At 35.8% G+C, this 23,543-nt stretch overlaps 1 protein-coding gene across 1 annotated transcript; it reads right to left on the bottom strand.

The window, feature by feature from the left end:
* Window positions 1–1,620: 1,620 nt before the first annotated feature.
* Window positions 1,621–23,213, bottom strand: LOC145788514 (ephrin type-B receptor 3-like). The gene is made up of 19 exons (XM_082600277.1): window positions 23,119–23,213; window positions 21,474–21,547; window positions 19,112–19,230; window positions 18,024–18,269; window positions 17,244–17,447; window positions 16,946–17,043; window positions 12,085–12,282; window positions 9,712–9,823; window positions 9,336–9,583; window positions 8,876–9,060; window positions 8,292–8,613; window positions 7,638–7,763; window positions 6,975–7,157; window positions 6,698–6,759; window positions 5,921–6,130; window positions 5,538–5,732; window positions 4,986–5,158; window positions 3,514–3,663; window positions 1,621–2,706 (listed from the first exon to the last, which is right to left on the bottom strand). The coding sequence occupies exons 1-19, from the start codon at window positions 23,189–23,191 to the stop codon at window positions 2,616–2,618; spliced, it is 3,069 nt and encodes a 1,022-aa protein (XP_082456403.1). The 5' UTR covers window positions 23,192–23,213; the 3' UTR covers window positions 1,621–2,615.
* Window positions 23,214–23,543: the final 330 nt, after the last annotated feature.

Raw genomic sequence — 23,543 nt, 5'->3', positions numbered from 1 at the left:
AACACTGCTTTACAATATATTCCTCACCCTAACCCTTTTTTGTATTTCTTACCGTAACACTGGATTGGACCCTATCCTATAAGGCACATCTACTGAAACTTAAGAACAAATTATCTACTCGTAACAACCTTTTGCAAAAGCTCGGAACTGGGGAGCAGAGGAGCACACGCTCGAACAGACAGCACTGGCTTTGCTATTCAACTGCAGAATACTGCGCTCCAGTAGGCTTATGGTTCAGATCAAGCCATACCAAAGTGATTGACTCTGAACTAAACAAAGCATGTAGAATTATAACTGGCACTCTCCGTCCCACACCAATATTGACCTCTATAGACTAGCAACCATAGCTCCACCACCAGCCATCAGTTAGTAGTACAGTATATCCGAGAAGTCGCTACAACAAAAAGAGAGTAAAACAGATATCCGACCAACGCCACCCTCTTTATGAACACAAACCTAATAAAACTAGGCTCAAATCACGCAAGAGCTTCGTCAAAGTTACTCTATTGGAAAACACAAGCTCGGCAACTGTTCGATTAGAACAGTGGTTATCCGAGTTTGATGGCACACGACATACTGCTATCCCGAGTCCTTCCGAAAGCTTCCAAAAACTCCCACCTTGAGAGAAGAGACTGGTGCTGCTTGAATAGAGCCCACTGCGGAGTCAGGAGAAATAAAACCAAACATTTTCGATGGAAGATGACTCCCAACCCAAGATGTGAATATGGCTTGGACAATCAGACAATAAAGAACATCCCACCAACTGCATCCTACAGAAAATGCTCTTATCTGGATTCGACGTAGGCGTGACTACTGACTAGGGATGAATGAATAGCTATGGATGAATAAATCTAGTACTACTAGCCTAGGTATTGGTAGCCTAAAGTAGTGCTGCACCAGATACATAGACTTTGCAATGTCATCATTGGGCTAGCATTATGCAATCTAGCTTGTCTTTGCCAAGCAATAAAAACATTGTTAACAGTACCAAACCAAAATATATATTATATAGGCTACGGCCATAGCCTACCTTGTAAAAGTATTAAAATTTGTCACAATTAGAAAAGAAAAAATGAGGCTAAAATGTTTTTAGTCAAGTTTTTGGTTGGTTTGAATATTTATCCTTGGACTAAGAAAATTGACAAAGGTAGTTTCGCAAGTTACCGAGAGTGGCAAAGTGAAGTTTCGGATTGTTGAAGTGCTATTTTCTGTGAATTATTCCATCCACTAGGTGCCGTTGAATAAAAAAAACCGTCCTTGAAATGCGTTGCTCAAGCGTACACCCCGATAGAGCCGTACCAATGGTGGTTGATCTTGAAGTTTTTTTCGTACATAACGTCGGGCGCTTAACCAACTGAGCTATTCGGACGGACGTGGCAGCTTGATACAGATCTCATGTGTTTAAAGATCAAGCGTGCAACGATACTTTTAGTTTAGAAGATATTTTTGCTTGTATTAACTTTGGTTTTACTATTAATAGAGCTTTGAGAACGTTTCACACATTTCTGCTGTAAATAGCAACTATAAATCTTTTTATTTAACTTCCGTATAAATTCACCACTTTAATGATACAAAAGAAGAGTCCTTCTTACAACAAGTTCTTATCTGCAAAGTCTTTTATTTTATTTAAATAAATTTTTAGTAACGGAATAAGTCTTTCTGTCTCTGGTAGGTACATAAGGAAGTGACACAAAATGCAACAACAGAGTAAAACTAGTCATTCATAACGTTTTATCAATTAGTAGTATGGATTGAATTTTAAATTCTTTTTCTCACTTGAAAATTTGTAGTATCGTTGCTTACACACAAATAGGTACACCTGTGTACCTGTTTGGTGCCGTAGTGCTCACTGCCACAACACTGACATTTCTGCCACAACACTGACATCAAACAGCGCTCTGCGTACAGTCACCGGATGCTTGCATCCCACACCATTGGACAATCTCTTCATTCTTTCAGGCATCCAACCTCCTGAGCTTCGAGGCGAAGAAGCCACTTTTCCTGAAGGCGAAGAAGCCTTCCACAGACGTAGGTGTGCCTCAACGATCTTCGCACGGGCGTCGGAATTTTTCATTTAACCATGTACCAATGCGGAATGGCCTCTTCCTCCTCCTGTGAATCTGGAGCCAAGAAATAGACCGCATACCACATCATCAATGACTGTACCATCTTCAAGCCACCCAACGGAGTGCAAGGTCTGCGTATCTTGGATGATAAAACCAAATACTGGTTGCTCTCTAGTAGCCTTCCAGCTTAGTGCGGAAACACTGTGAATCTGGAGTGGTAAAAGGATAGATCCTTGGCCCCAGAGGCTCACACGACAAAGAAAAAGATGATAGCCTAATGCTGTGATGTTATTATGTCACTATGTTTGACCAACCAAGAGATGGTTACAACAACATTCGTCATCTTCCAACAATTGCAGATTTTTCGCCAACAGAGCATCCTCAGCATCCAAAGGTGGAAGACTACATAATTCCTTTAGAGTTTACTGACAACTTCGCCTCTTCCAAGATGAACTAAAACTGCTTCCTCTGGCTTTTAGTGAATGATCACACTGCGAATCAATTTCAAGAAGTCGATATGAATGATTGATCGTCCGGTCTGGATGATGATCACCTTGCCAAACGACGTTGAAGATTCTTGATTCCTTCATTCAATTGGTCGATGTGGAAGAATCTGCTTATCCCAATTGACTTCAAATCACTGAAATTATATGATTGAAACGGTTAAAAAAATACCGGAAAGATTGCTGTTTATCGATTATAAAATGAATGATGATATCGATGATTTTTAATGTTTATATTTGATATTTAAATAAATCAAATACAGTCTCTAAACCCTTGACAGCGTGTTTCACCTAAAAGGAAAATCATCAGAAGGTCCTTATTCAAATAGAATTTATTTAGTTTCTATTTGGATCTATTAGATTCTATTTGAATAAGGACCTTCTGATGATCCTCTTTTTAGGTGAAACAGGCTGTCAAGGGTTTAGAGACTAATAACTAGCCTAGGTGATTTAATTCGCTCTGCTTGGCTTTTTGTTTGGAATTGAGCATTTTTGTAGTATTAATAGTATTTATTGTTTAATATTTAAATAGATTTTAAAATATACGCTTTGGGGCAGTATTTAGTGGTCAATGAGGTTGACCTAAGACTCGGACGGTGTCAAGGAAGGCTGTGAATCACGTCTATGTTGTGGACCTTGTGCTCTTTGCTTATATTGATGAGCTAATAAGGACAACTTAGCTATTTAACCGAGTTTTTCAGATTATTCTAATCTAAATGAACAGAGTTTTGGTTTGTTTTTTAATTTGATTCAAATAGTTCTCATATTGCTTTTTGATCGACAGCAGTTTCAACAACAACTGCTGAGGATCATTCTGAGGCACGATGAGTACTAAACAACAGCAACATTGTTAAATTCTCGTCCTTTCAATTATGATGTAAGCTACTTAGCACTTCAATTTGCACAATTACTTGTCTTGCAATATGAGCTTCTTGCCTTCTTACTTGGGTGTGAGGTTGGAGAATTGTTCAAGATTATTGATTCCACGTTCTTTAAACAACTCGATGTAATCACCCAGATGATAAGCTTCTAGAAACTCTTCAATAGTGCCCTCTTTGTCGATAGTTTCAGGTTTAATTGTGGATGAACTAGAACTGAAAAGGAATACTGTATTATAAACGTAAACAAAATAATAGTTGCGAGAAATTAGCTGTAATCTAGGTTTCTGACTTCAACAGCTGACGGACTGAGGAAGTCCGCCGTTGTTTGCTTGTTGCAAGTAGGCTATATGATAAGCCGCTTGAAGAAACTTGAAGTCCTTACGTAGGCTATATGTCATACGAATAAGTAAAATTCTCCATTCTTGCAAGTCAACATTAGAATGGGTCTTTCAAAACTTAGGCTAAATTCCTTTATGATTTCCGAAAGTTATGAAACAAAAATGATAATAAAACGTTCACCCTCAATAATTATGTTCCTGCTGGCCATCATACCAAACTCAGGTGATGATTTCATGCTGACAGCACGTAGCCTAACGCTTATTTAAAATTGCATTTTTAACTGTTTATTGAATGTTTACTGCATAGCCATAAGAAATGAGGAGGCAGGGGGGCGGTCCCTCCCCTGCTGTAAAAAAACGTCGCGGATTTGGTCAAAAATGTCCAGTTATTTGGAAAAATCAATGTCATCATGATGTTTCGACATTTCACCAGCTTACAAACTTTACATAATTGTTATAAATTTTGAGATACATTGATATTTTTCAATGGATGTAAAATATATTATCATCGATTTTGGAAAGTATTGCATGTCGTGCTGCAGTTTGGGCAGAATGATAAGTTTCGAATAGCAAAAAGTAAGTGTAAAAGAGCATCCTCAATTTTGGAAGCTTTTGTATTTGGAATTGCAATTTGGACTGAATGTTAAGCTTCGATTCAGTAGTCTATCTGCAGAAATTAAATATGTAAACAGATGTAAGCTATTTCAGATATTTATATGGACATTAGCCTACGTTTCTTAATTGGTACAATTTTGAAAAGGTAACCTTATGAAGTTTTTGTTTTGATGCATTTATTTGTAAAAATATTTGGCCGAAAATGTCGAGTTATTAACGTAAAGTGGTATTGAAAGAGCATTGACTATGATTTCATTGTAATATTAGCCTACATCAAATACTAGGCTTAAGGTAGTTTTGTTCAAAGGTGTAAGTGTGCAAGAAAGATTCAACCACTACATGTTAGTTGTATGAAGTGTTAAAGCATTATATGGTTCTTACAGAAATACATTTTCAAATATGTAGCTTTCACGGCTCTTTTACCTAAAAAGGTTCTCGACCCTGTATTAGACAAAACACTACCTCAGAGATTGTGAGTTATCTTGCGTTTTCTACAGTATATTTGCAAAGACAAAAGTTAGGAAATTTTTTTCGGCCCCCAAAATTTGTATACAAATTTTAGCATAAAACACCTTTGGTTACCTTATTTCTGAAGTAGTGTCAAGATCAGCAGATTTATCATTTTTAGGTATTAGCAGTTTAGGTTCTTCTAGAAAATTATTTAAACGGTTGAAGAGCTCGTTGAATGTTGGACGAATTGCTGGCTCTGCATGCCAGCAGGCGATCATTATGTCGTGGAGACTGTTCGGGCAGTTCTGGAAGTCAACAATGTTTTCTTGTTACTGCGGTTTGCAGGAGAAATCATGAAAGTACAGACAGCGATTCCAAAAGCATAACATAACAATTTGTAATTTTGGCAGCAGAAATAAAGCAAGAAAAAGCTGCCTTACAATTTCACAGTAAAACACACATCACAGCACAGCAATTCAAACCACACTAAATCATTGGTTGTAAATCTGTGTGTTTAAAATATTTTTTGCACACAACTCACAAGGCAAACGTAGGTATTATTTCATTTAACCACAATTCCGTTGAAAATTAAGCAAAATTATCTACAGGTTTTGGCAAAATTAAAAGTATTTTCCTGAAGTTTTCTTCTTTTTCTGAATTGAAGAGTTTAATCACAAAACTTACTGCTGGCAATGGCAATCTTAATCCTTCTTGAATATTTTTGATGACATCATCATTGCTCATGTCCCAGTACGGTTTTTCTCCATACGACATCACCTCCCACATCATAATGCCATAACTCCACACGTCACTGGCTGATGTAAAAGTTCGAAACAAGATACTCTCTGGTGCAGTCCAACGGACAGCAATTTTTCCTCCCTTTACAAAATTCAAAAGTTTTTTTTTTTCAATTGAAATCTATCATCTTTATGAGTCTTATGTTTGAGAAAATGCAAAAATTTATTATGGAATCGATATTTTTGTTTGGCTAAGTATATTCACACAGAAGAGTTGTAGAAGCGGTATAACTTTTTTGTTATGTTATGTTTACTCAAACAATAACCTACCTGCGTAGTGTAAGTGGCATGCGGGTCATTCTCAAGATTTCGTGAAAGACCAAAATCTGATACTTTGCACACAAGTTCAGAATTAACTAAAATATTTCGAGCAGCAAGATCTCTATGAACATATTTCATGTTCGACAAATATTTCATGCCGCTCGCGATTCCTTTCAACATTTTTACCAACTGTAGAATTGAGACTTTTCCACTGTTCAACTGAAAATGAAATAATACCTTGCATCACGAAAGTCCATATGCTATGATGAGACACTAACTGGTTGGCAAATATTCAAGAAAAAATTATACCCAAGACCAGCATATTCCATAACATAGAGTTCCCAACGTTTTTCTTAGTTTACTTTATAAAAATTTATGTACCTTGCAAAAGCCTGAACATGTGTAGTTACACAAACCGCACATCCAACTCCTTATTTCATAAAGTTTACTTTTTGGATAAGGAAGTTGCTCTGAGCTAAACAACTCTCTTAACTTGATCACAAACTCCTGGCTTAGAGCAATCGTGTGTGTGTGAGGGGGTGGCAGATCCAAGACAGCGCACCATGGGCGTTTCAATTCTTACCCTGACAGTTTATTTGTTCTCGACAAAGCACTTGGTGGGAAATTGGTTCAATTTGTCTTCAAAACATTTTTTGGAAAAAGGTGTTAAAAAAACATAGTCAAATCTTCATTATACCTACTATGACTTTTTGCATTACTTTTTTACTTTTATGCAATTATAATTAAAACTCTGTGTCAATTCAACAGGGTGGTTCTTAAACCTACCTCTAAAAAAGCTTTCAAAGATCGGTGTTCCATATATTCGCTTATTATTATAACTGGGGAAACTGTAAAACCAATAAAGGGATTAGCTTTTTTGTCAAGAAATAAAAAAGGTTTGCTTTCACATTCATGTTCAGAGTAAAATACTTAAATTTATACAATCGAGTCAAATTTAATCTACACATGAAAGTACTTGCAGATTCTGAAATTGTAAACTACTAAAAAATTGCAAACACGTTTGAGAATATAACCTACAAGCTATCAGAATCAACTAACTTACTTTTAATAACCACCCCTTTCAGCTGGATCACGTTGGGATCGTTAAACTTTGCCATAATAGAAGCCTCGCGGAGGAAGTTTGACTTATCCTTTTCGGTGGCTCCCGACTTCAATCTTTTTATGGCAACATTAGAAAGTTGGGTTTGTGAGCACAAGATACCTTTCCATACCTCAGCAAACTCTCCTGAAACGTAGAAATAAAACTTATTAGACAATATAAACAATAAATACTATTAATACTACAAAAAGTGCTCAATGCCAAGCAAAAAGCCAAGCAGAGCGAACTACATCAAATGCAGTTACTATTCTCTAAGCCTCTGCAGCCTGTTTCACCCTAAAAGGAGGATCATCAGAAAGTCCTTATTCAAATAATAAGGACCTTTTGATGATCCTCCTTTTAGGGTGAAACAGGCTGTACCAATGAGTGCTCAGCCTTGTGCTGAATGGGAAGAAGCCGGGAAAAACGCCCCTTTCTTCACTCATGATGTATTAGAGTTAGACAATATACATATTTAGCAATGTTAAAAAAACATTTTATGAAAATTATTGTTATATATACCCCACTTAACTGAAAATTCTTACAAGAAAAATCTTAAAAAAGTACAGCTAAAGCAAATGTTGAATTGACTCCAATATCTAGCCATCATTGTCAATCTCATCTCACCTGTTCCAATAACATGCTCCATCTTTATGTGATCTGGGTCGACTTCTGGCATCATGCTTGCTGCAGGGGCTTGGGGGTTGGAATGGGCAACGCACACTTCTTGGCTTGTGGTAGGTAGGTTCACCGCTGTAAGTATGGTGATGAATGATGATTTGCAACTGTTTTGTAAGTCCATGGCAAATTTTAAGTGTCACTTTAGCAAAACGTTGTATTTATATACATTTGTAGACGCTTACAAAAAGAAATCAATAAAAATTAAAAACATCAAAACTATATAAAATATATTAGGTGTTTCATTTTCTTTCAAAAAGGTCAGATGCTGGTGGAGTAATACAACCAAAATCTTACCATTAACATTTCTTCAGTGAATTGAACGTCACATTTATGATGCGACTAATCAGTAGCTATAGGCTACTTGGCTAGCCTATTACTATTCATGCACCAAAATACAGTTAATCTCGTCATAATTTCATCAATACAACGAACACTTTCAACAGTTTATGGTTTTCTTTGCTATCTCAACGTTTGTTTGAGTAAGGTTGGCAAGGAGTTTTCAATTGAAACAATAACATGAAAGGTTTGTTTATTTTTACTACTCGCATCATATTTACAAACACTCCTCCTTACCAGCTAAACGTTGCTGCAATAACTCACCCGATTCATTTACAGGGATACATTGCGTGGCTTCCTTTTCAACACCTCTTTTATTGAGACAAAATATCTTCCCAGTACTTCGGTATCTGTGCACTACTGTTAAGATGAAAATGACAAAGATGATTCCACATGCTCCTCCAAAGATTGATACAAAGTCAATAGATTCTTGGAAAGCTTCTTCTTTGGGAGATAGAGCTTGCATTGTGTTTATTGGCAATGGGTTGGTGTGAGGTCCAAACCCTGCTGATGTTCTGGCTCGTACTCGAAGGAGATACACTGCATCGCTGTCAAGTCCACTTAGGTGAATGGTGTTTGACTGTGTCTGAAAGAAAAGTTTTGTAAAAATAGCATTTTTCAAATTCAAGAGACAAAATACAGCACAACACTAAATCTAAGTCCTAAAGTTGATGAAATTTTTTACATATGGTACAAATCATGATCAACAGTACACTCTTGGATGAAGAAATATGATATCGTGGTAATCAGCTTAGGTCTATAAGCTTGCTTAAAATAATGTGAATTAGAATGGGTAATGACGCAAGTAATGTACATTTAAAAAAGCCGTTAGCCTACAGCTAACCAACCACAATGACAACGGAGGTAGAAGAATCTTCAAAAATTCGCAGCGCATGTGCTGATTTCTGCTTCTTCATGTATTCGATTTCGTAATCTCTGACGATCCCATTTGGATGACTGGGTGGTTGCCATGAAAGAGTGGCTGCGATCTTTGTGTGATTGACAATTTTGATGTCGGTTACTTGCGAAGGAGCTGAAGCAAATAAAACAAAGCGGAATTAATTAGTTGCTGTAGATTTATCGCCGTGCACTAATACTATTGGTATGAAACCAAACTGCTGTTTGTAGCTGTTTTTTACACAGTTCACGGCCAATCTATAATTGTACACGTACTGTTGTAACAAATTAACCTAGCGGTAAGCTTTGAAGAAATTCCTAACAATTTCCATATAGGCTACATTACAAAATAAAAACGTGCAATCTTTTTACAAATGTTTGTTGTTAAAGTGAGCCTTTCAGTGCACCAACCTGCTTCTTTTGTTTGAAGTTTAATTTCAGAGAAAGCTAAGCTTTCGGATTTGTTGGTGACCACTTTTGACACTCCATTTTCAGCAAATACAGTGATAAGATAATATCTATACGGCGTAAGGTGGGTAAGCTCAACAAACGTTTGAAAGAATTTACCACCGGAAGATGGCGCTAAAAAGGCAACAAAGTTTGAACAATCTTTCCAATTTGAAGTTGAGTTTGTCACAATGGAAGTCTTGCAATTAAACCTAAACAATAAAAAAGTTTGAGTAATAATTAATCAGCAAAACATTGAACTGAAAAAACTTTATAGAAGAATTTATTTCTTATCGTTTCAAAAAATTAGCTAGTGGTGTTCTGTAGAGTGTAGATAAACCTGTAACAAACGTCCTCCCTGCCACCATCGTCTTCAGGAGGAGACCACTGCAGCTTGGCACTTGTTGAGTTTGCTCCTTTTATTATAAGATAACGAGGTTTTGAAGGGGGCCCTAAATATACAAAATATTTAACCAAAATGTAACAAACGGTGCTGAAATTCTAGGCTACTTTACATTTTGCCTCACAAACATAACGTTTAAAGAAAATTTTGATTAAATGAAGCAAATCAGCAATAACATAAATCCATCGTCAAACAAATTGATTGGAAATTGCAAATTTGAAAATTTAGTGAAAGATGAGTATAATTAATGTTCCATAAGCAATTTAAAAAGAAAAATTAGTCTACATTCATTGACTACACAGAAAGTAATGTAAGCGGGTAAATGTTTTTTAAACTTTGCAAAAATAGTTTTTTTACGACATGTTCGAATGAATTGTGTTATTCTATTCCAGAGGTGACGAACCTGCGGCCCGGCAAAGAATTTTGTGCGGCCCGCAAAACAATTTGACAATCGCTCATGCATTAAAGACAAAAAACATCTCAAAGCTAAAATGCACTTTACAAAAAGTCGTTACAGGTCGAGGCTGACAGATGAAAATCTTTGAGAGTTGCCACATTGTCTGTTCGACCTAATATTGAACGCTTAGTCAAGTAAAAAACTTTTCAAAAATCCCACTAAGCAAAAAAATTTAACGCTTCAATGTTATTTTTTAACAATTTATGCTTCAATGCTGCATTAGATAGCTTCAGCTGTATGATTCACTCGGGCTTTTGTTTGTTGTTTGAAAAAGAAATTTCATTAACTGATTTGTTGTTTCGGAGCATAATGGTCGAAACATTTAGTCAACTTGAGCAAAAAAGATAGAGCAAACGCTTCCAAATTAAACTGTCTTCATTATCAGTGCAAGTACTGTTGCTCTATCCTTTTTGCTCAAGTTGATTTGTTTTTATTTTTACTGTTGTATGTTTCGATTCTGGGTAAGATAATTTCCACAGTGTGGGTTTTATTACTTTCATCTGCCGTTTGTTACTCTTCATGAATAATATCTTGAGTCGCTACTAAAAGATTTCATAGCAGGTTACGATTAAAAAGTTGTGTGGCCCGATAACTCATGTGTAATTGACAAAGTGGCCCGCGACCGCAAAAAGGTTCGTCACCCCTGTATACCACAGCATGACTTTTGTGCACGACCATACTTGCAGTTGGCTATGTGTTGTTTAAACGAAAAACAGAAAATTTATCAAAACGTTTTGTCCAGGGTGAGAAAGATCTAAGTTATCCTTTTTTTTTTTTTTTTGGAAAAACGCACAATTCAGCAAAATACTATTAGTTTACGAGTCCGCAAAAAGTTGAAATTTAAAACATAATCATAAGCTTTGTTCGTCTCTGTAGACATGACATCAGTTCAGTTTATTGACGCGAATTAACACTTTAAAGATTGTCGCTTTTGTATCTTTCCTTTTAGAAGAACCAATCTGGATAAGCATGCGATATGGGCGTGCTTTTTACTTCCTCATCGCAAAAGATTGCGCAAGGCATCAAAAAGAATTTCACATTATCAGTGTATTGATGTACCCAGCGCTTTCGTTGTGCGCGATGAGGCAGCAAATGAATAACCGTCACTAGTAACCGACTAAGCGTCATAAAAACATCTCACTGTAGATTGTCATAAAATGAAACTGTAGGGATAAATTCAAATTGCAATTTATAAGATTAGATTTTGTAAAATAAGGTGGTGGAGTTGATGACAAGGTTAGAATATAATTATAGTAGCCTACGTTATACTATGTGGATTAGTCTGTTTTAACCAACAATTAAAACTATGTCTTAATCAGCAGTTGTTTTGTTCTCATCGACTAGCAGGTTAACAACATCAAAATAAAACTTTGTGAAAACACGCTGAAAGTATACTGAGAAAAAATGTTATTGTATTTTGTTTAAACTGACACTTTTTGGACTTTGAAATGAAGACATGACTGTTAACGTTAGTATTTCTTCACTTTAAGCATATAATAGCTACCCTAAACAATAAATACTATTAATACTACAAAAAGTGTTCAATGCCTAGCAAAAAGCCAATCAGAGCTAATTACATCAAATATAGTTATTACTCTCTAAAACCTCTACAGCCTGTTTCACCCTAAAAGGAGGATCATCAGAAGGTCCTTATTCAAATAAAATATTCTATTTCAATAAGGAGCATATTTTTATGGCATAAGGGATGATATTAAAAAATATATTAGGCCTAGTGTTGCTTTTTAGAGCATTTCAAACCAGTTTAACCTGGTTGTAACATGTCAAGAGACAATCGCTCTTCTTCTTCATTACAATTCCAGCTTACCAAAAGACAGACATTTTGTTTCACTCACTTGTGCATGCCACACCGATCTCTTCATCATCAGCTCTTCCATAACCAGCATAACAGGGACACTGATCTTTGGAAGAAGTCCTTTTGTCAACTTTTGATTTTGGAAAAGAAGATGATGAAGTTGGGAGTCCGCTGTTAGGAGGGCATGGAATGCAGCTTCCTAATGCAGGCTGTATTTTATAGGTCCCTTCTGGGCAAGCTGAAAGATAAAAATTGGAAGTCATAGCCTACTTTAAAAATAAGCTTCCCAAACTGTATGTTGCTTAAATTTTCGTTAACTTCATATTCTTTTTAGTGAGAAGAGGTTATACGGTAAATGCTTTGAGTTTTATTCCTTGGATGAATTTTTTTGGACTTGCTCCTACAGTGCAAATCTATAGATTTATTAATAATTTGGAGTGTGTCTAAATATTGATATCTAAACAAATATTTGGATTAGATGTCCAATTAGCATCATTCTTTAGAACTCAGCAATGGGATCAGAAAATTCCTCCTTTAATACAATAAAACAAGTTCACCTCTGATTCTTATCTAACTAATTATTTTGTAATTTTTTATTTGTTTTTATTGACGTTTTGTAAAGCATGTGAAAAAATTGCTGCTCCATATGCAGTGTTTTCATTTCGCATGTCACAAATCATGACAAATGCACAAATAAAAAATTATTTGCGGTATATTTGACTTTTATCCGAGCAGAAAAAACTATAGACCAACTAAATGTAGCCAACAAAAGCATTGAAACAAGTCAGACTTAGTGTTTTCGTATTGAGCAACTTTGTGAGTCTGCTGAAGCAAATTTATCATATGATTTGAAAATAATAGATGAAAAAGTAACTTTTGATCTCCAACCAAGCTTAGAAACAACCTGAGACTGTCAACAGAATGAGATATCATGTCTTTTGTCGGTAACGGTGGATTTGACAAAAGATGCTGAGTAAAGCATTGTACTGTAGTGAGCCATTTTATTCGATATGTGATGTGATCAATTTAAGTCCTTGGCTGCAAAAAATCTTAGAGATTTAAGTTCGTTTAAAAAGTAAGCAGAAACTCGGAAATAAAGCATGCTAACGCAAATACAACTACTTGATGGTGCGTACTAACATCTTTATTCATCAAACAAAGCCTTAAATTACAAAAACAACAAAAGAACACATCCTCTTCAAAGTGAAATACCGACACGTTCACCTTGGACAGTCATGAAGCTGCACCTGGACTTCAATATACAATAAGCACCAGGAACTGAGTCAATCTTCTTGTCAATAATAAACCTAAGATTGTGCGTCGTCAATTTTATCATAAAACCAGTTTAAACATGAAATGATGTCTGTGGTTAGAAATTAGAATAGTAGTTCATCCTCGTGTGTGAAGGCGATTTCTTTAAAAAGATTGACGTAGGCGAAGCATTGAAATGGTTTTTATAAACTACATGAATAGCTAGCTGGTCAAGCTCTAAATACGTAGTTCTAGATTGGCATTGAAATTACTTTTGAGGGGTTTTGAATGAATGTAGCATGTGTTGTGATTTACGACTTGCTGGTATGTAATGAGAATTCTGCTATGAAGGAAAATGAAAACTTTATTGACACGTAAGGACACATGAAACCGGAGACAAAAAATCAACTGGTTTTCAATTATTCCTGTAATGTGATACAGTAAAGGTATTTCAAAATCTCAGACAACGTTTAGTTAAAAAGCTTGAGATTTGTTTATCCACTGATGTCAGAAAACGTAAAAAGGGTCTTGAATACTCGCTTTGGCACCTTTGTGTCTGCAATGTTATTGAAAAAAAAATGTTTTAACTCGAATAGATTAATAGATTAGACTAAATTGATGTTACCGGAAAAAACTGATTTGTTATCTTTATCACAAAGTATTAACAGACCAAAACATAAAACAACATTAATCACCAAAACAAAAATGCCATCTATTAAAGCACCAGTCTATGGCAGGAAGCGATTTCCAATTCATTTGTCAAAGCGATCGTTCGTCTTGGTTAAAACCAAAATATTTTGGGCGATACGGAAACGCCACACTAAACTGAACACTCTAAAATTCGACAATCCTGCGGACTTCAACTCAATGTTCACTTCCATTTCTAGACTTAGAGACTCCACTGAAAGTAACAAATTTTAAAGTGGAAATTTTCTCAGCACGAAATAAATCATAGACAATGCAAAAAGCTCTTGATTGTGTTAGACAGAATTAAACTACTTCAATTCTGACAATGCTGATAAAAATTACGGAAAATTGTTTGGAAATTGTTGTAATTGGATAAATCAGCGTTTTTTTGTTTTTTTTTAACCAATCTCTGTCAGTTTTTTCTGCAGTTTTCTTGATTGATCAAGTAAAATTACTTTTTGAAAAATGGCCTAAACTAAAGATTTTGAAAACTAACAATGGACAAATCGAAGTGGTATGATCAAAGTAATGACGTACAACTTTAGGATTACGCAGTTACACAAGTTTGAAAGACAATTAAAAAACAGAATAACTTAAAAAACGTAAAGATTTACAACTATTTGACTGAGAAACTTGTATCAATAAGTTAAGTGACTTTTAAAGTACACTAAAGCAGGGTTTACCAAACTGTGGTCCGCGGACCACTGGTGGTCCGCGACGACTGCACAGGTGGTCCGTGGCGATATGACTAGAAATTAGAAAGTCACACATATACGTTGTACAGTAGGCTACGTACCCCGTCAAAGATAATTGCGCAGTTCTTTACAACTTAAAAGATTTCGAAAGCTTTTGCTATCCAGCATCGTAAATCTTAGCCTACCTGGTGCACCTTCGTTGCAGTTAAAAAGTTGATTACGAAAAATTCTCGTATTCAACATTCTCAATTAACTTGTTGGTGTGAGGTGGTATGGGCAATTGAGGATGTTTTGAAAAGGGTTGAAGATGATGTTTTGAGAAGAGCGCTGGAGTTGCAGGTAAAGGGCCGTAGAAATCAAGGAAGACCCAAGAAAACGTGGAGAAGGCAAGTTGAGGAGGAAAGCAGCAAGGTGGGCTTGAGAATAGAGGACGCGTTAGACAGATTGATGTGGAGGCAGGGTGTGAAGGCGATTGCGGCACTTTGAGGTGAAACCGGCCACCCTCGGTAACGGGGACATTACCGGATTAAAAGTGGACTACTTGTAGAACGCATCTTTGAACTGCGAGAGGAGCTTTTAGTTTTCCTGCAAGCACACAATGCTGACTTGGCTTCACTAGTAGCCAATGAAATTTGGCTTGGGAAACTATTGCATACCTGGCAGGCATTTTTAACATTCTAAACCAATTGAACTTGACACTTCAGGGAAGAGATGCGAACATTTTACTTACTCAAAACAAAATGACATCATTCATAAAGAAACTCAACATAGGGAAAACAAGGATGAATGGTAATGTTGTGGATACGTTTCCTGTTCTGTGTGACTACATTACCAACAAATCCTTAATAAAGAGTTGATTTTCTATGACGTTACACAACATTTGGAATTGCTTTCGGCACATTTCAAGAAGTACTTTTTAAAAGAGACATATGAGAATTTTGACTTGATTTTAAACCCTTTTGTTGTTACAAAGACTGATCTGTCAGCACGCGAAGAAGAAGAATTAGCCAAATTATCATCTGATCGAACTTTAATGCTTATAGTTTCAATCAAACAGCTATTGCATCTTTCTGGTTGAGTGTTGTGGAGGAATATCCATTGCTATCTCAAAAGGCAACTAAAATTTTATTGCCTTTTTCCACGACCTACATGTGTGAGACAGCATTTTCAGCTCTTATCAACATGAAGTCAAAATACAGGTCCAGACTTTCCGTGGACCCTGACTTACGAGTTTGCCTTTCACAAATAACTCCGATAATTGATGACTTATGCAATAAGAAGCAATCCCATCCGTCCCAATGATGTTGTCAGTTTTTTAAATAAACAAAATTCGGTTTTATTCATTTTTACCTTTGTATTAGAATTGGGGGTCCGCGCATAAACAGATTCACAAATAGTGGTCTGTGGCCCAAAAAAGTTTGGGAAACCCTGCACTAAAGAGTCAAATGGCAATTTAAACTTAGCACAAATATTTTTTCATTGAATACGCGTATACTGTATTTACATAGAAACAACAAGAAGTACTGGAAATAACCAGCATTGCTAAAAAGGTAAGAGTGTTTACTTTTGTCTAGAAGTTGAATTTTCATTTTACTGTACATGTTTAGTTGATTTCAGCAACATGGTCGTGTGTATTGCCATGCTAAACAGGTAGTCACTACCTGGTCTAGCTCCCTGAAGAAGTCGGTCGTATCTGACTGACGAAACGTCGGAATGTAAGCAGATTGTCGCTTGATACATCTTGTGATAGTTTAGCTTAATTTGCACCAGTAGAACGGCATCATGTTATTTAAGTGTCTACTTAACGTAGGTTTTCGGCAGCCAAGAATCTACGTGTTTTAGTTTAAGGTTTGGAGCTTTTACGACAAGCTTATGCTGACGTCATCAGTATCCATAAAACGGTGCATGGTAGCAATGAACTTTGAAAAGCAATCACACTTCATAGAAGCGAACGAGAATTATATCGGTAGGATGTGAAGAAAGACTTAAAATAGAAGTTGAAATCAGTAGCCCTACTAATCTAGTTTAAAGATATATTTGCCACGCGCATTGGTAAAGCTTTATTGTGGTGTAGATAAATCTCATAACAAAATTTTTAATTTGTCTTTGTGTGCTTTCTTCCAAAGCCCAGTGGCTTCCATAGAGCAATATGAAGATATGAATATGAAGTAGTCTTTCTTAAACGATTAATTCTAATTTCGTGCAAGTAATTTGCATCAAGCGCACGTTGAATCGATTTCTTTCAAGTGAAGTTTCTAAGAGGCTTACCATAACAGCCTGTCTTGAATCTGTTAGATTGAAATCCTTTGTTGCATCGACATCTTCCAGTTTGTATTTGCCACTGACCATCGCTACTGCAACGATACCTAAGTCCTGGAGATCGAAAGAAGGCGTTTCTGAGCGTACTGGAAAGTTTGATGAATAAAAAACATTTTTTGCTAAGTTTTGCTTTTTATGACAAATTTATTTACAATTTAATTAAAATTCGAAGCTGGTAAATAAACAAACAAACATGCTAATTAATTTCCATCTCATTTGAAATTTATTTTAACAATAATTTTTTTGCTTGCCTTCTTCAGGAGTTGCCAGCTCGGCGTTTTCTGTACATGTTCCCTCAGCGGGCACTAACGAAGCCACCCCAGCACCTGCTATCGTTTTAGGAAATTCTACCAAGTTTCTTGTTGTTTCAGAGCAGTAATAATAGTAAACTCGTAACGCTATCACGGACATACAAGCGCCTTGGTCTTGTATTGCAATGTAGACTCCATTTCTAATATAAAACAAGATGTTTAAGTCAAGCAAAGTGGGGGAACATAGTTTAAAACTTGGCTCTGTTTTTTCAAAAGTGTAAATTTAAGGCCATTGCACAATGCACATGTTCGGTTGCATTTCAGACAAAGAATGACTGTTCGCTTGCAGCAAGCAAACTTATTGTGTGATACTGATAAGAACACAGCCCTTTCAGATGCATGAGAACCTAAACCAATTTGGTTGACATCTCGGTACATATACTATAATTACCAATAACTTGACTAGCAGAAGAGTACTGAAGGAGTGATTTTGTGTCATCAGAGCTTCTGTATTTCAATAAGTATGGACCAGTTTTATTACAAACAAGTTCTTAACAAGCAGTTTTGCGATCTAACCAACACTTAACTTTGGCACAATATAAAATAAAATGCAAATCAAGAACAGAACCTATGAGATTTAAGCCATAAAGGGTTAGTGAAAGTATGCTTGCATGGTAGGCTTACTTGAACTTTAAAATAGAAAATATCAGTCAGTTTTTATCAGCATCAAACTAACTCAATAAAACAATAGGCTACTATTTAGAACGATGACTTACTGCGACAAAGGACCAAAACTAAACGTTTTCTTATTGACTTTATTGTCATCGTTTCCAGCCACTGTGTCTATTTTAACATAAGGATGTTCTTCCCAGGGTGGGAATGTGCTGGAGGCGACATTCGAGTCTGCTTCGTAATAGAAAATGTTGAAGGTTTCTTTGCATTTAGAGCTTTTTCTTTCGCTTGCTTTGGAAGAACATCGATTGATAAAAAAATTAATATCCAACTGGATGCGTTTTCCACCTCTGGAATTATGAAAATCAGTTAAATGGAATAATATGATTACTGTCAATGGCAGTCTATGCCAGTAGTTCATAAAGCAAAATTTTGGACATTACAAATTTGACTAAACTAATTACAAAATTAGCCTACCACTGTAAGTCAAAACTGTTCATACAATTTTTTCGAAAATCGTTGTTTTTTTTTGACGAGGGTTGTTCGTAATGAACCAAAATAAAGCGATTTCCAAGAAATGTAGCCTACGCTTAGTTCAAACGAAATAAAATGAAAGTAATGATCTATTTGTCAAAACATACATGTATTTTGAAACATTTTCTGCAGAACACAAAAGTGGGCTGAATAGGTAGATTAGCCAATTCCCTTTTAACAAACAAAATTGATTTTCTATATTTTCTCAGTAAATATTTTTTTTTACAGTTTAAAATATTTCTCTGGTGGCGACGTAGTTGAATCTGCTACGCTTTTGTCGTCTATTCATTGATTGCTCATTTAACGGTTGGTTAGACTGATTCACTTTATCCAACGAATTAATAGAGCGATGCGCTTAAAACACTTTTAACTCCCTGTAAGCGGAAACTTACATCTGTCAAACCTGACCACCGGACTTGAGTCATAGAGTCAAGTACTAAAGTCTTTCTAATTAAAGTAATATTTCAGCATTACCCTTCGAAAAGGCTGTTGAATTCAAAATGAAAAAAATCCAATCAAAATAATTAATCAATGAACTGCAATAGTCTAACATTTGTAAAGTCCAACAAGCACTGTAAAGAGTTCGCATGTTCAAGGTTTTCCACGAAAAAGACAAATACAGGCCTAAGTTAACATTTTAATTAAAAAGATATCTTACCGTGATGGTATGAAAGGAGATCGTATCCAATTATTATTTTCTTCAAGTTCAACCTGGCAAATTTGATAAGAGCGAATGGTACTTTGAAAGTCGCTGTCAAAACTACTCACTTCTTCCCACTGCAATACATGGATCACATGGTTTTAGTTAGTCTTACGCTTATGCTGCTTTTTTGTGCCAAGAAAAGGAATTTCACTTTAGTAGGCTATAGTATAGAACAGGGGTCACCAACCTTTTTTGCATGCGGGCCACTTTGGCGTTAAGGAGGGCTGTGGCGGGCCGCACTAATACAATTTTAGGTAGGTTGACTCATGCTAGAAAAGAACGCATCTCGTAAGCTACCCAGTATCCAGCGTTACATGTTGTTACTATTTATCTTAGAATACCGCAGCAACAAAATTAGTCGAACAGCGCTACTGCCAGGCCAAGCTCCTTTAACAACACTTTTGACTTCTTTAACAATGTCTAATAAACGAGGCCACTTTGTTTTGGGCACTTAGCGAGGCTATAGCGAATATTCATCGCCAAGCAAGATTGGTGTTGTCACTTCGCTTCACAAAAGATATCTTGCAATGAACAGTAGCCTATATTGTGGAAATCACCGAAAAAACGTTTCTATCGTAACTCATGAACAGCGTTACCTCTAAAAAAGCAATGGGTTGGTTTTTCATCCTTTTTGTGAGAGTCTACAAAACTGTCTTTCTTTGATTAAATTATTAAACAACTGTCACTTGCGGTGCTTATCAGCATGGCAAGAATTGTTGATTAACAACATTTTTGCAGTAGCCTACTTTAGAAGCTAAATATTTTTCAACTGCCGGAAGCATAATAATTCCACTTTGTACGCGTTTTAATCAACCGCTGGGACAGTGTGGCTGGACATCGTAATGGAATAACTTTAAGCGACCCCCACCTAGAACTACAATCTGATTGGTCGGTCGGTGGAATCGTATGCAAAACGAAAATATGCTTCCCGGTAAGTATTTTTTGCCTTCATGCACTTAAGAAAAGTATTTTGGTTATACTTGTACGCTGATACCTTCCGTGGGCAGCACGACAACAGCGTGGCGGGCCGCATGCGGCCCGCCAGTTGGTGACCTCTGGTATAGAATATAGATAAACTGGCTGACCAGTGACCATGCGAGCATTTGTGTTCGCACCAGAATAGCTTTAACCTCAGCCGTAACATTTTTCGATCATAAAATGCAAATCGATTGTTCTTTCCACAATCGACAGCCGAAATAATAAATGTAACATTTTTCTGTAGACCTATTGGGGATGCCTACGATGTGTGGCAAGACTTCGCATATAAAAAGGCTGCCAAATAGAGAAGAGTAGAAGAGTAATGGTTTTTTTTTAATTTGGTTTATTATTTAACATCTTAAAAATTTTCAAAGTGCCGCTTTTACAACAAAATATTGTTCCGATTAAACTATTACAGTAATGTGCTGCAATAGATAATAATAAACAACTAAACAATCTTTTCCAACTAACCTTAGAAGTCTATTTAAAGTAAGTTAACTTGCATTGTTTGAACTGCTAGTAGTGTTTTGCAGCAGTTGAAATAAAAAGAGTCCATTCAAAGACCGAAAACGACTGTGTTCGTCAAAACCCTTTTGCACAACAAAGTCTTTACAATCACATCTATATCACGTCACACAACGCGAAAGCAATGGCAAACAAATACTTTCTAAGCTGAATTATTCTGCCACAGCTTTTACCAAATTACTGGGCTTAAATGTAATAACAAATATATGTAGTATGCACGACCGTGTTAAACTTGTACACTTATATAATTTTAATTGGATGAATTTGGTTGCTAACATAGCGACCTATGACATAGCGAACTTACATCATTTGAAGCTTGTCAGGAAAGCAAAAAACTAAATGATTCTTGTAGCTTTGTGTAGAGGGTGAAAAATCGTAAAACACTAAATGTTTTGAAAACATGGTTTGAATTATCAACCGATTTTGTTTAAAAACATCTATATTCAAAAATTTAGAATCAATTAACAAAAGTCCAGATATCATATCAATATAATGTTATCAACTAAATTATTTCGTTTTCATTAGCTTCATCACGAATTCAAAAGAAGCTGTAGTCCAAAATGGCAAGTTGTGATAATCCGGTAAAAACTTGATCATCGGTTGACCTTTTTTAAAATACGAGACATCTCGCAACTGATGAAGAGATATGAGGGTTAAAATGCGCCATGAAATCATTTTATTGTAACGCTTTTATAACATAAATAAAATCCAATCATTTATAACATAAAAGCCAGCATTGATAGAATTGTGAATAAAATGGCTAGCAAGGAAAAGATTTCACGATTGCAACAAACTATTGGCCTATTCATCTTACCCCTTCTGATCCTGGGGTGGAATGTTGACTCCATTGCAAATCGCTTGTGGCGAGTCTTGTATTATAGATCTCCACTAAAAACAAAATATTAATTAGGATTTGAACATTTCTGCAGAAAGTATGCATTGAAATTAGGGACAGTGGAATTGAAATCTTTCTTAAATTTCTAACACCAAACAAATTTAACAGACTTAACCGAGAGTGAACTCATTCCGACGCCATTAACATTCTAATCTTGTTTGAGAACTAGAACTAGACAGTTGGATAACTAGAACTAGATAGTTTGAATAAATGAGATATAGTGATCATATAGTTATTAGCAATCTTGAATGGCGTTTATTACACTTTAAAAAAATTGAAAAAACATTATGGTATGAAGCTCGCTATCATTTAATATGTTGCTTCACAAAAAAGGCTAACTTTTTGTATCTGAAAGTTTTGAGATGTTGCTGTGATAATTATGTAAGCCCATAGAAAGTGATACACCACTTCCTGTGTAGTCTTTGATAACTCAGAAGTGTTTTCACTGAAGCATAAACAAACGGTTTAGAAACACAACAATTAGATGGCTATGTATTGCGTTACCAAACAATGGTGCAGCTGTTGCCAATTGTAATTAAAACAACAGTTTAAATTTCTGAAAAAAGTGAACTCAACTGTGTAACAGAAGTATTTTATCTCTTTTTTGTAGTGTATGCGTAACGATATTCTAGATAATTGCAAATGCCGTACATTTATTTTAGAATAAAATTAATCTTCGAAATGAGTTCATTTTTTCTTTGACAGGTGTTCAAGATTATTTTTCAGCAGTTAATTTTGGAAGTATATAATCTCAGTTTCTAAGACCGTCTGATGATCCGTTAGGTAAAACAATTTGTAAAGGCTTCAGATAGTAATAACTATATTTGATTTAATCTCAGTTTCAATGATAGTCAACTACACTGCTTTGCTCAGGAATCCTACCTACAAAAAAGCGATGGGAAATATCAGTTACCAAAACTGATGTACGCCCGCTTGGACAACTTTCACAAAAATCAAAACTGTAATGCATTCACTGATAAGAAATGATGAAACAAAGGAAATTACAACAAAGGAATTGTGCACTATGGACCTCAGCAGCTCAACCGAAACAAACCCGAATTATTCCATACGACATGACCTAATTTGTCAAAACAGAAAGTCGGCTATTCGGCTATTAATATGAACCGACTGTGTTTGATAACCTATAGATTGAAACACTTTTGGGTTCAAGGTTGTTCTAATCTAGAATTTAACCATAATTTGATTTAAGAAAAGAGCTGGTGGTTTTAATCTCGATACAACCGACAAGAAAGACTACTTCAAGCTGTACTGTATCTGTTTGCAAATTCACTTATTTTCTATTGCTTTCAGCTTTGCGTTCAGCAAAATGTCAAGCTTTCAGATTCGGTTTTGGAAGTTCATGGCAATCGCAATCAACGAAGCTGAACAAGTTTTGGCAAGTTTTTGGATTTTTTTCGGATTCATGCTTATTTTTGTATTTTGAGTTCAAACTAGTAAAAAAACCAGCCTTTCAGGTTCGTAGGCCTTAAACAGACAATCATAAGTTGAACCTATTTAACAACATCCCTGTCAGGCGTCAGCTATTTGTTCTAATTGTTCTTACTTGTGTCAGGTTCGCATCTACCGAGGAAGCATGCGATGATGATTAATTTAATGGTGAGCCATTTCCATTCCATCACTCCTTGATAAATGTACACAATTCCCTCACAGTTGTTCTTGTAACGTTACCCAATAACCTTTTTAAAATGCTTAGTTTACACACTCAACTTGTATATTTTCTACTTAAAAGTTTGTTCTTGTATTCACCTGAAATATTTTCAAGACGGTTCATGCAAGCTACATTAAATTTATTGCTTCCTACTATTCTAATTCCATGGTATTGTAGGTCTACTCTATAGCGAGTCCACTCATTCAGTGTAATTGTGATCATTTGCTAATCTTGAAATCTTTGCATCGCCCTTTAGCTCATCCGCTACCTTTTGCGCTTAGAATGATGTAATTTTTGTAATAAAAGCGAGAGGTTTAGAA

The sequence above is a fragment of the Aplidium turbinatum genome, chromosome 2 (assembly GCF_918807975.1).
Source record: "Aplidium turbinatum chromosome 2, kaAplTurb1.1, whole genome shotgun sequence".
NCBI classification, from domain to species: domain Eukaryota; kingdom Metazoa; phylum Chordata; class Ascidiacea; order Aplousobranchia; family Polyclinidae; genus Aplidium; species Aplidium turbinatum.
Note: the sequence above shows the minus strand (reverse complement) of the source record. Positions and strands in the feature narration are given on the sequence as shown.